This window comes from Adiantum capillus-veneris, chromosome 13 (genome assembly GCF_014529385.1).
Source record: "Adiantum capillus-veneris isolate H3 chromosome 13, ASM1452938v2, whole genome shotgun sequence".
Taxonomy (NCBI): Eukaryota; Viridiplantae; Streptophyta; class Polypodiopsida; order Polypodiales; family Pteridaceae; genus Adiantum; species Adiantum capillus-veneris.
In genome coordinates, this window is record NC_140943.1 from 83,311,342 (window position 1) to 83,324,480 (window position 13,139).

The 13,139-nt window shown below is 47.9% G+C and overlaps 1 protein-coding gene across 1 annotated transcript in view; it reads right to left on the reverse strand.

Moving 5' to 3' along the window:
- The window catches only part of LOC147444353 (CDP-diacylglycerol--inositol 3-phosphatidyltransferase 1-like), a 70,635-nt gene that overhangs the window by 35,048 nt on the left and 22,448 nt on the right, over positions 1-13,139 (reverse strand). Inside the window, exons 6-8 of the mRNA XM_086526996.1 lie at positions 520-559; positions 396-440; positions 245-313 (exon numbers count right to left, since the gene is read on the reverse strand). Of these exons, the coding sequence (XP_086383122.1) occupies positions 245-313; positions 396-440; positions 520-559 (154 nt within the window). The remainder of the gene's footprint in view (positions 1-244; positions 314-395; positions 441-519; positions 560-13,139) is intronic.

The window sequence follows — 13,139 nt, forward strand, 5'->3', positions numbered from 1 at the left end:
GCTAGACTTGCAAAATGTACATGATGCACGAAGCTTTCTTGGTTTGTGCTCTTACTAGTCCTATAGGTTGACTAGATTTTTATGATTTGGAGCTCTCGTGGGTTCTCTTCTTTTCAAACCACCCAAAAAAAAAGTATACCTCTTGCCTTTGAATAACATTTCTACTCCCTCCAATCTCTCAAATTCATTAAGCCCCTCCTAGATATAAAAAGAAAAGAAAATTCTGACCAAGAAACGAACCAACCTGTACATTTGAAACCAATGGCTTGTGATATCCAGCCCTAACAAACCAAGAAACAGCCCATAGCAACCCCTATGCGTTTTAACAACCACTGTCAGCATACACATCCAACAAACTCTTCAGATTTTATAAGAAACCGAAGAAATGAACTTACTTGTAGTTATGTGTGAGGATCACTAGAAGCCCAGCTGTGCTCACCCTGATTTTAAAGCATTCCTTACATTCAGCACTCTCTTTATTATTCATTTAGCAGTACAAGTTTCTAATAAACAAAGCACCTATCCGTCACCATGTCAAGAACAGCTCCAAAGGTGGACGCTGCAAAAATAAAGGAGAACGTTTGAACCATGTGTTCCAAGCAATCCTATATATCTCAGTTCAAGATGCCCTTTCAACATGTTTGCATTTGTTAAGCAGTTTATCATCCCAAGTTATGGAATATCTCCAGGTGCCAATACAGTTGCTTTGCCCCAGTAAATGCGATTATGCAAGAACAGATCAGAAACCCCTTCTTAAATGGACAAATAAAAGAGCCACACATGCTCATAACTGCCTTCAGAAGCCAGATGCTAACAGACTTAATAAACAACTTACCTGCCCACAAAATGAGCAGAGAGAGCTCTAGTGAAAATTTTCTAGTATAATATATACAAGTTTACCAATGATCTGTGGGTACCTGTGGGTAGCCATGTTTTGGGTAGCTTTTCACAGAGCTTAGATTAATTTGCATATACGTGGAATGTGGCTGATTAATTTGATATTTTTATGCATCTAATTGTTGAATTCATTCCCAGATCGTCAACTTCAAACGCATTTCAACCATTTTTGCCACCATTTGAGCTTTTTCTTTGGCTATTTAGCACAAGTGAAGTACCAACTATAAAGTGGCCATGGATGTGCATGGTGGGTGTGAATTGGAAACGGGAACAGGCATTCCTTGTTACAGTATGTAACTTGCGACTATTTCATGGAAAGGGACCCAGGAGGAAATAGAAGCATACACCCGAAAAGGCCAATTTTTTGTAACTATGATTGAAACTGGCTGGCGAATTGAGAAGACAGTGAATCACGCAAACAATATCGCACCTGAACTGGAAATAACACTGGAGTCCAGACACACAGAGGGACACACATACTGGAGGATCGCTTCGCTGTGGGGTTGCTTCGATCTTGGGAGCACTTGCGGCGAGGCCTGGAGCAACGCCAGCCCACTTGCACGGAGGAGCACCTACGACACCCACTTGTTTGGAACCCCATGGTTAGCACTCAGAGAGGGCATTTGGTTGGTAGTCGGCCTCATGTTTCCTAAGGTTCCAGGGCAGCGGGTCCAGCACGCTCTCTAGGTGATTGGTAACAGTTTTCAGGCTTGTCAGAGGAGCTACACGGCTTTCAGCTACATGGCATGACAGGGGTGGAGAGCATGTGTCAGGACATCTCAGGGGCAGTACCAGCTGAGTGGCTCACGCCTCTCGAGTCAGCAACGCCCAGTTGGATGGGAGCCTTCACGCGACCGGAGGTTCTCATCTCTGTTCGGGCTTGCTCAGAGACTATTCCCTCCCTGTTTTTCGAGCTACAAGGTGAGGGACGCTTACAGCGAGTTGCAATAGAGGCCCCGCAGGTGGCAGAGTGCTGTTTTCAGAGGATCCGAGTGGTGGGCATATGTGGGAGGACTTGTGTCATCGATCCTGACCCAGCAGCTCTTGAGACTGGACATTGGAGGTTGTGGGCTTGGGAGTGTTGTCCACTGGCACGAGTACAGTGGGACCTTGGAGAGTGGCTCTGGAGGGACCCTTTCTCTTCTGCAGACCACCCAGGTGTCCCTTTCTTTCAGTACATTGTTCGACTGGGACGTCGCATACTCAGCACAGAGAGAGGCTCGCCCTGCTGCAACACCTCATTGGCAAGAGGAGGGTCTCACAACTGAGTTCTTGGCAGCTTTTTGGGAGAGGTTGTGGGACTCGAGACAACCAAGGCGAGTCACTTTGTTTCAGTGGCTGGTAGCACACAGAGCTACAGTAGTTGGGAGTTGGCTGGTGCATAGTGGTCTCTCGGCCGCATGCGCAGCTTGTGGCCACCTTGTGGAGAGTCAGTGTCATTGTCTTTGGGACTGTCCTTTGGCACAGGAGGTGTGGCTTCGTGTTCTTCGGCTGATGCCTAATCTTTCCATGCCTCGGCAGTACACTTGGGGGGCAGCAGCTTGGTCCACTCTCACGGCCCCGGCACTTTAGTTTGAGCTATCTTCCACCAGCAGGATGATAGTGTGCAGGGGGGGCGACCTACACTCCAGCCTGCCACAGAGTTTACTCCACAGGAGTGGTGTAGTGAGAGAGAGGAGTGATGGGAGCTCATCAGTGGCCTGGCACTCTGGTTCATCTGGCGGGCCCGTTGTTTCCGCATCTTTGAGGCTCGCCTTGTCCCACTAGCAGAGACTGTTCGCGAACTTTGGCTAGAGCTGATCCACACTCTCAGAGGACAACTCGAGAGTCTTCAGGGCAGCTCCGACCGCATGCGGGAGCGTAGAGAGGCCTTCCTTCGACTCTGGCGTCCTGGGCCTTTCTTCATCATGGTCCAGGGGGTACTCAGATGGCATTACCGTCCACCTGTGTGGCTCTTCCCGCCTCCCATTTCTTGATTTAGCCTCATTGTACATATGCTGTTTTTTCTTTGGGAGAGTCTCCCCTTCATGGTTGTTGTAGCCCTTTCTCGAAGAGGTGGTTGTAGCCCTGTGGGCACTTTCGTTAACTAATAGAAGAAACTTTTTCTCGGAAAAAAAAAAACACTAGAGTCCAGACACACAGAGGGACCGAGTTCCCCAGTCCTCAGCAGTATTGATCCCTCAACAGGCACCCCTTGCGGCATTTCCTTTTATATTTTGTGGGTGTACTATGATATACTCTATCCGACTCCCTGTCTGTAATAGATGCTCTTAGTGTTGGTACATCTCAAGTAGAAAGCGAGCCCAGCACCGCTAATCTGGACTCTCGAGTGATCAGCACTGACTTAAGAGCAAAATGTTTCCGACCAAACAACGAGGGATACCAAGCTCAAATGCAACTCTAGCAAGCACAATTGCAAGCACTCTCTCTAGAAGAAATTTCTAGTCCAAGCCCGGTATGTGGGTTGTCTGTAGGGGGGTCTCTGTCACGAGACTATGACAACCACTATATATATTTGATGGTTTCTTTCCCTTGATTTTTATTTAATTTTTGGGAACCTCTTGTTAAAATCACAAATGCCCGAACATTGTGTGGCCAGTGTGAAATGGCCGTTGGCCGAGAGTTTTACCCGCAGGAGTCACGGCCAATGAGCCACGAGATGGTTGAGCCGAACGACACTGGAATCCGACTAGTAAAGAAGTGGCTAGGCTCAGTTAAAGTCATTTAGACCCCTCGGCGGGACTTTATAAGTTGGTGGGTACTAGGAATTAAACCAAAAGGAGCAAACTGGACACATGGTAGTAGGAGAAAAACCTACAGGTCAAGACTCACTACAGTAAGTCTCATCCAAGAGAGGGTGCCCAATTTGAGGTTGGGGGCTGATTTTTGAACTTCAATGTGCTCCAGAGTGTGTGTGTGTGTGTGTGTGTGTGTGTGTGTGTGTGTGTGTGCGCGCGCGCGCGAGTAGTGGGTGCAGATCATCGCAGCTTTAATACAAAGCTTGCCTTCTCCCTCGTCTCATGCAGCGCGATGATTCGCTCTCGCGCGTCACTCTCTCCACTTTGCACTTATGGTAATGCCCCTCTAGTCGGGCTTCTCAGATGACCATGTACAATTCTAGGGGTTTTATGCGCGTTTGCCAAGACAAGAGCCTTCGGTACAGGAACCAAATTAGCTAATTGCTAATCCCCTTCAACTACGCACAGTTAAATCACGAAGGAATGCGCAAACAAAGTTTTCACGCGTGAAAACTCATCCGATTTACAGGGGAACTGTCCCATTGCATGCGGGAGCTTTTGAGACACACGTAGACATGTTTGCTCTGCTCAAAAAGATGCGAAACAGAAAATTACAGCCAATTGCGTTTCTTTCAGGTTTAGGGTTTCGCACCTAAACTGCGAGGTAATGCAAGGGGAGCCTCGGGAAAGCCTTGGGTGCTTGTACGGGACTTGAGAGAGGGCAACACACATAGACGGTGACAAAAATACAACAAACCTTCACGAATGAGATTGTTGTTGGGCCCTTGGAGCAAGAGCCTGCAACCATTGCTTACCAAACTCGGAATCTGCATATTGATTCTTCATGCTCTCGAAAGAGACACCCTAAATAGAAATTGTGGATCTTGACTCAAGAACTAGGATCTGTCCTTTACGACTTAACGCATCTGCAACAAGGTTGGCTTTACCAAGCACATAATCAATCAAACCACCAAATTGCTCAAAAAATTGTGACCACCGTGCTTGGCAATCACTCCAATGTGCACTAGGCATCCACTCGAGCCACTTGAGGGCTTGGTGATCTGTGCGAACTGTGAACTCTCTACCATACAGAAAATGCTTCCAATGCTTGAGAGAGTGAGTAACAAACATAAGTTCTTTGTCATAAACTGAATAATTCTTTTCGGAACTATTTAACTTCCGACTGAGAAATGCAACTGGACGGCCATGCTGCTGAAGCAAAGCACCTATGGCGACATTGCTCGCATCCATCTATACCTCAAGGGGTCGTCCCAAGAGGCAAGGATGAGACACGGTGCTTCTGTCACCGCAACCTTGAGAGTTGCGAAAGCCTCAACGGCTGCCTCGAACAAAACAACGCGTTGTCGGCGAGTTTTCACCCATTTCAAAACATCTGTCATGGGTGCGGCAATGCGTGCAGAATTCTCTATGTGCAAACTATATGCTTGACATAAACCAAGAAAAGAACGCATATCATATACCGTTTTGGGAAAATCTCAATTACTAACTTGTTCCACCTTTGCGGGATCAAGCTTGACACCTTCTTCAGAAATGATATAATCTAGATAAGTAACTTGAGTGAGAAAAAACTCAAACTTCTTAGCTGCAATGTACAGCTGACACTCATCCACAAGGGCTAAAACCCCTTCTACATCCTTTTCATGTCCCCACGACGCAGAGAAAATGAGAATATCATCAAGAAAGATAAACACATATACGACAATCATATCGCTAAAACGGCCTACCAAGAGACGGTTGAATGTATCCACGGAACCTGTCAATCCAAAAGGCATAACCACATACTCCCATTGCCCTCGCTCTGTGCGAAAGCCGGTCTTGTAGGTATCGCCTTTGAATACCCTTACCTGATGGTATCCACTTTTGAGATCAACCTTGCTGAAAACCTTTGCCTCATTGAGCCTATCAAGGATAGAGTCAATGCGAGGCATCAAAAATTGTGTTCGACGGTCATCTTGTTCAAAGCCCTGTAATCAACACACAAACGAGACGAACCATCCCTCTTGCAAACAAATAAAATAGAAGCAGCAAAAGGACTTACACTAGAACGTATGAATCCTCTGGCCACCAACTCCCTTACTGACTGACTCTGGCCCCTCCGTGAGTTCGATGCGATGGTCCTCTGGCCGCTTGGAAGGGAGATGAGGTGGGAGATCATCATCCAAAAAGAGGTGCTCATACTTGGTAAATAAACCTGATACCTTTCTAAGCATTGACGTTCCGAGTGACTGTAGAGGCATAAATGAATGCCACTAGTTCTCTTCATAATTCACGCTTCGTCTGCACATGTGAAATGAGAGGTAAAGAATGAAGACCCTCCTCACCCCGAATGATCAGGGGAGAATCACTTTAAGCATATAGAGTGAGCGTATTGTCTGCCCAATCAATGAGGGTTATGTTCACGAAACCATCGAATGCCCAAAATCATATCACATCCTGAGAGAAGAGACGCAAAAAATTTTCTACGGAAGGAAGCTTGCTGAACAGTGAATAACACATCAAGACACTCTTGTGTAATGAGAGAGTCCATACTGGGAGCGAAGCCCGATACCTCGAGAGGAGTTGTCTGGCTAACCTCCAAGCGGGCTCTTTCTACAAGAAAGTCACCAATCACATCATGCATACTATCGGAATCAAACAATATAACAAAACGTTGACCCTTCACATGACCATAACATTTAAAGAGAGACTCATCAATGTGTGTGTCAGAGACGTAGAGAATCAGATTGGTTCACTAAAGTGCTTGTGGTAGTTGTGGGTGTTTTGGATTCTTTAGGTGGTGTTGTCTTAGAACATGCCTTCTTTATATGACCCTTGACGTGACATATATAACATCAACCTTCCTTTGCATAAATGATTTGTTCTTCTAGCGTTATGTATCCTCCTATTATCCCTTGTGCAACTTTTTCATTTTGGGGTTAGCTTAGGTTTCGCACGTGTTTTAGCTTTACCCTTATATTCAATTTGAGAGTTCTTCTTGGAAGGATTAGAGGAAGATGGGCTAGAAGAGTTACCATTCTTAGCATTCTAACCGTTCTTACTGTTATGTGGTTTCAGAGGAGTCTGAGAGGTACTGTGAGAAGACTTGTTCTCCTTAGGCTTTCCTTTGTTGTGCTTCATCTCTTGCGCGAGAGGAATCGCTACCGCCTTGTTGAGATCTATGGGGTCGAGGACTTCAACATTGAGCATGATATACTCGTCCAGCCCGAAAAGAAAAGCCTCTTTACATTTCGCATCCGATTTGCGTGATTGGGTGCCGAGCTGCAACACACGGTTAAAAAAAGACATGACTGGGGTACCATTTTGCTTGAGGTTGTGCAAATCTTCTTTTAACGGGGCTAGGTACTGTGGCAGCATAAACCGCGTCTTGAGCTTGTATTGAAGTCTACCCAATTGAAAGAAAGGGGCACACCCTCCTCGGCTTCCTCTAGGTGCACGGCCAACTGTGGCTCTTTTGTTTTGTTTTGTTTTCGGAGTCGGGTAGGGCACGCCCGTCTGCTCTCCTCATACACCATAAAAGTGAACAAGAAGAACGACCAGGACTATGCACCTAGAAACCGAAGGCAGACGCTTTTGTCACTAGTTTCCTTTAGACTGCGAGAGGCCAGAATTATCTACACTCTTAGGACGATGACTATTCCCTTGAGAGATCCATTTCGCCAACTTGATTTGGGCGTGACAACGACCAAGTACCTCTGTTCAGAGGCCCAGGTACTGCGGGACTTGCTTCGGTCTTCCCTTTGAAGTTGCCTCCTCCAGGTAACTTATCGCGCACCTCACTAAACTGCCTTTGAAACCCGACGATTTTCCCCTAGGAAATGCCATACCCGCTTGGAAGAGCGTCGGCTCACAGGTGACGTCCGCTGAGGCTGGTGGTGTCTCCCTTTTGCACCTCCGAACTCTTTTAGGTGAAGTTGACCACCCCGGGGGGGAATGGCACTTGGACGCTCTTATAGCTCATCTGGCTTCGCTTGGGGTGAATTACGTCATTTCCCCCGGAAGGGACCGGATGCAAAATATAGCATAGGAAGGGGAGCATTATCTCCCCATCCGCCTATGCAGAGCACCCAAGTACCGGGGTACAACTTCACCAAGGAACTTCGCCACAGGCACGTGCCCTGCAGCTCCGTCCTTCGAGTGCAGATCACGGCGTACCCAGAAGGGCATCAGCTTCTCGCTAGCCTCCCCACCAAGGAGGATAACTGACTTTTCTTCAGGGTCCAACGAAGGGTCGATTGCGTTGAAGATGGAGTTGAATCGGTTTGGCCACCTCCCCTTGGAATCATCAAGCGCCAAATTGTGGCTCTTGCCACGCATGATACCAATTAATGGCCTGACCGGCAAGATACATGGCTGCTGTCAAAACTTTGTTATTCCCTGATTTCTTAGTTGTAGCAAAGTAAGCATTAAATTGATGCAACCAAGAATGTATAACATTAGCATCCATCTTACAGTCATACTTACTGAACGTCAACTTCTCAGTGACTGGATTGTTGTTGGAATCCGCTTCTCTACTTATGCTACTTGATGAATCGCCCACGTCCTTGAGTGGCTCGGATTTCGAGCTGAGTACCTAAAGGACCAACTCTTGCATGTGTTGGTCTCTCTGCGCCTCACGCTCTAATTCCATAGCCGCTCGCTTTTCTTCGGCCGCTATGCGTAGAGCTTCGCGCGCTTGCTCGAGCTCAAGCTGCATAGTTGCCCTTCGTTCTTCGGCCGCCAAGCGCGCTTACTCATGCTCACGCTCCAAGGCTGCCTTCTTTCTTCGACCGCCAAGCGCGCTTGCTCACGCGCACGCTCCAAGGCTGCCTTTCTTTCTTCACGGTCGCGATCTATGGAGGCACGTTGCGCCTCTTGTTGTAGCATCATGTCCATCATCGTCTTGACCAAAGCCTCCATAGGATTTGGTGCAATCCGTGGCATAGATGGGGATGGGGGAGAATCGGGGAACAGTCCTCTTGATGTAGAAACTTATTCTTCTCCAACTCCAACCTCATCACCTTCATGCAAAGTATCCATTCCGCTTCGGGTGATGACCATACACTGAGATCTTGGTTACTTGGGTTTTGAGGGACTTACGTTCTTGAGGTTCTTGAGTTCTTAGCTTGCAATCGGTGTTTGAGAAGGCTTTTCTCTTACCCAAGCTACTCTTTCCTGCGGGCGCACCCCTTGGCAGCCTGGCGCTCACACCAAAGTTGCTTTTTCCCACATATTGCCCAGTCGCTAAGTGCTCGGTCCGCTCCCAATGAGTGAAAACATGAACAAGGAGGAGAGGCTAGACAAGCCCTTCTTTCTTGGGTTACCTGTCACTCTTCAAAAAGACAATTATGAATCGACAAGCTCGAGTGGACTTAAGTTACGTGCGACCGCAACAAGCAAAAACTTTCTTGTGGTTCTTTCCTTGAGTGATACAGAACACTACCAAAAAGCTTTGATACCGATGTAAGGTGCAGCGGAAGTGAATGTTGATATTGCTCAAGATGAGTGCTCCGAACTGTGCTAAAGGGTCTATTTTACTTACGAAAGAAGGAGCCTTCCGTTCCTTTTAGAGAGAGAGTCCAATGATCGCAAACAAAAGTGAATGCTACTGTGAATGAAGGTGCTGAGAATGAGAAAGAGAGAGAGAAGAATACGACACCAAATGGTTCTCAAACCCTCCTTCAAGGGCCCCCCTCTCTATGGCGAGAGGTCTATGCTATAGATTGCACAAATATGATACAATGGTCTAGATATGATGGACTTGCTGAAATGTCGACAATGATGACGACGACGAGGACGGGCTGAAAAATGAAAACGCTAGGGCTGATCTGCTGAATTTCTGAAAACGCTGACTTTCTGTTGAAAATTGACACTGTGTCAACAAGGACGGCAATGGCGACGACGCGACGACGATACGCTGAAAACGCAGATGCTGAAATCTGCGGGCAGCGAGCTGAATCTGAAAACGTTGGCTAATCCGACGGTGCGGCGAGGATCTGCTACGGGTAGGTGAGATTTGCGAAGCTAACGGTTGGATCTGCAATGGCTAAGGGCTGACAACTAAAAACGCTACCTGATTTGGCTGATCTAGCGACGGAAACTGCAAAACACTAGAAGGAACTGCTGGTGGAAACGCTGGGGCTGAACTGCAAAACTGAAAACGCTAGATGCTCTGGAAGAATCCAAAACGCTAGCTGTCCTGCTGGTTGTGCAATCAGAGGATATGCAAGTACTCTTAGTGCCTGGACATGCACGGCCTACGCACAGGCTCACAAAGGTGCCAGAACACTTCCTAGGCTAACCTGAACCCTAGACCTGAGATAGCTTTTCCAAATGCACATAGGGTTAGATGAGCACGTGACAGCGGAGGAATAGGCAATCAGCTTAGGGGCGGATCGCTAGTGCCTTGTTCTTCCTGATTCGCTGGTCTTGACTTGACTAGTCGCTGGCTGATCCAACTGCTGAAAACGCTGATGAGAGGAGGTTGAAACGTTGAGGTACTGGCCCTCCGAGCACCGGCTACAGGCCCTTCTTCTTCAACTGCCTCTTATGTTTCTACAAGCGTTGGTCATGCTGCCTATATAGGCCTGAAAATCTGGGTCGAGCAGTGTCAGATCAGCCCCCACGATCCAAAAGTTGAAAAGTCACTTATTAATAAAATGCAAGGCTCTTATAAGAGGTGGTTCACACGCAGCTAAGTGCACGTGCTAAAATGTGGTACTGTGGAAGAGAGGGTATGCAACTATGACCGGCCTGGACACGCACGTCTTGCTAGAGGATCACAAAGTGCCAAGCTAGGTCCTAAGCTAACTACGATTGACGCTAGACTATAGCAGAAGCTTGTTGACGGGGCGCAAGTGCAATGCGCACGTGAGAGAACGAGAGAGAGAGAGGGGGGGGGGGGGGGGGGGGGGGGGGGGGGGGGGGATTCCCAAGGTGGCACCATAGATACATGATACAATGAAATGGCACAGGGAGGGGCCACCAATATAGCACTCAAGTGCCACATCAGGAACCTCCAACATACCCCACGACCCAATTGGGAACAAAATGGGATAATGTCAGGTGCAGCGGAATTTAAATTGTGAAGATCTATGTTTTTTTCTTTTGGCAAGAAAGAGATCCTTCCATTAGTTAATGATAACTGCCCGAAGGCTACATACCACCTCTATGAGAGAGGGCTACAACAGAAAACTTGGGGAGACTCTCCCGGTGAGAAAAAATATGTAAAATGAGGGCTAGATCACGAGATGGGAGGAGGAAAAAGCAACACTCATGAAGAAAGGCCCTAAGCGCCATAGTCGCAAGAAAGCCTCTCGACGCTCCCGCATGCGATCGGAGCTACCCTAAAGTCTCTCAAACTGACCCCCGAGTGTGTGTATCAGCTCCAGCCAAATGTCTCGAACAGTCTCTACCGGTGGAGCATACCGAGCCTCGAAGATGCGGAAGCAAGGGCCCGCCAAATCAGCCAGAGTGTCAGGCCGCAGATGAGCTCCCAAAACCTCTCTGTCACTGCACCACTCCTGAGGGATGAGCTTTGTGGCAGGCTTTAGTGTAGGTCGACCCTCTTGAATCACTATCATCCTACTAGTGGAAGCCATATCAAAATGGAGTGTTGGGCCCGTGAGAGTGGACCAAGCTGCAGCACGCAAAGTGTATTGTCGGGCTGTAGAGAGGGCCGGTATCAATCGGAGAACCTGAAGCCAAACCTGCTGTGCCATGGGGCAATCCCACAAACAATGTCGTTGACTCTCCACAGGGTGGGCATAGGGCCGTTGTGTACAACCAGCTCCCAATTGTTGTAGCCATGTGCGCTACCAGCCACAGACACTGAAGATCTAGGTTTTACACTTCCACAAATCCTTTACTGCTTTCCCTTGCGTTAGTGACTGCTTCAGCTTGATTGATGGTCCCTTTTACATTCCCTGAAGAGAGAGAATGAGAGCGGTAGAGATGTGTAGAGAGAGAGAGAAGAGGAAAATGACACCCGATGGGGTCCTAACCAACCCTCTCAAGGGCCCCCACACCATTGCCGATGTATTTGCTTTTGATTACATAAATGGAATGTACACATGTGGGATTGCGGATGGCCACCAAGGGGTAGATCTGGGGCTGAATTGCGCTCCCGATGTGAGAGGAATGTAGGGCTGAAAACACAGATCTCGACGATGCCATGATCGACAGCAATGGAGCACTAGATGCCGGCGAGGGAATGGTCGAAGGGAGGCTCAATGGGCTGTCGAAGGACAGGACTGCATGTGGGAGAGGCAAACGTTAGCAAATATGACACACTCCGGCGACAGAATGGGCTGAAAATGAAAGCACTCAGTAGCGCTAGGCTGAAAACATAAAACGCTGGGTGTTCTTTGCCCAAAAACCCCAGGGCTGATGGGGGATTAGAAACCGTTGGTGCTGCACTGCTCCTTCTGCTAGCGCTTTGAAAACTGAGATGAAATGCTAGGCTGAGGGCACCCTTTATAGGGCTGAAAACTGAGCTACAAACTCCCTTAGGCTTAGGTAGGGCAAATAGTCCACCAACCCAACAAATACCAGGGCTAAGTTTGAGGTGAAACTGTCACTGATTCACACATTCGATTGACGCGAGGAATGGCTCATCAGATTCCTCCAGCCTAAAACTACATGCACGTCATGCCAGATGCCCACCATAGGGTAATAACATCCTTCAATACGCGTATACAAACCATTTATCCAAAAGGGTTTCAAAGCTGGAAAACCTAATCTAATGGACTCGTCCGGACATGCAAGTCCTACGAACAGGCTCACAAAATTGTCGGTACTAATCCTCCTAGGATTCTAGACACTCCTATCTAGGAAGATGGGGAACACTAGATCTGAAAGTCGATGAAGCATGTCCAAGTGACATACAAAGCCATGTGCACATGATAGATAAAGCCCTAAATAGGGCACCTGGAGAAAAGATGTCCAGCCAGCCAAAAGGTGGCCCAACCCAAACCATATGCAACCTCAATGCTATGCAAATGTGGGTGGCCAACCTGGGAGCGCACTAGCCAATACAAGCATGCCCTAACCCTAGACAAAGCAACATAGTGGTGTAGCTCTTAAGACCACCTCTAAGCACCTAATGTTGAGCAAATCAATGGAGATCAAAGATGTGAGACCTCAAATGAAGATGTCTACTACGATACAACAGTTGGGGCCAACCGCCAAGAAATCTCCACATAGATACCGTCATTACCAATGCAGGGAACTGTTGTACTTCGCCACTACAAGTGTAAGGCTCCGAGAAAGATGTCCCAAACCGTGTGAAGAAAACTGAGGCAAAGTTACCGAGCAACGGATTTTAGGGGGATGGAATGCCGGAGCGGCGTTCCAGGGCTCCAACGTTCCAGGGATTGGGATCATCTGGAACAGGATAGACTGGCCAAACCGGAACGGCCCGAAACGGGACCGGAACGACTAGCTGGGCAACAATCGTGAATGGGCAAATTTGAGAGCAAAATTTTCAGCTCCCCCTTATGAAATGCA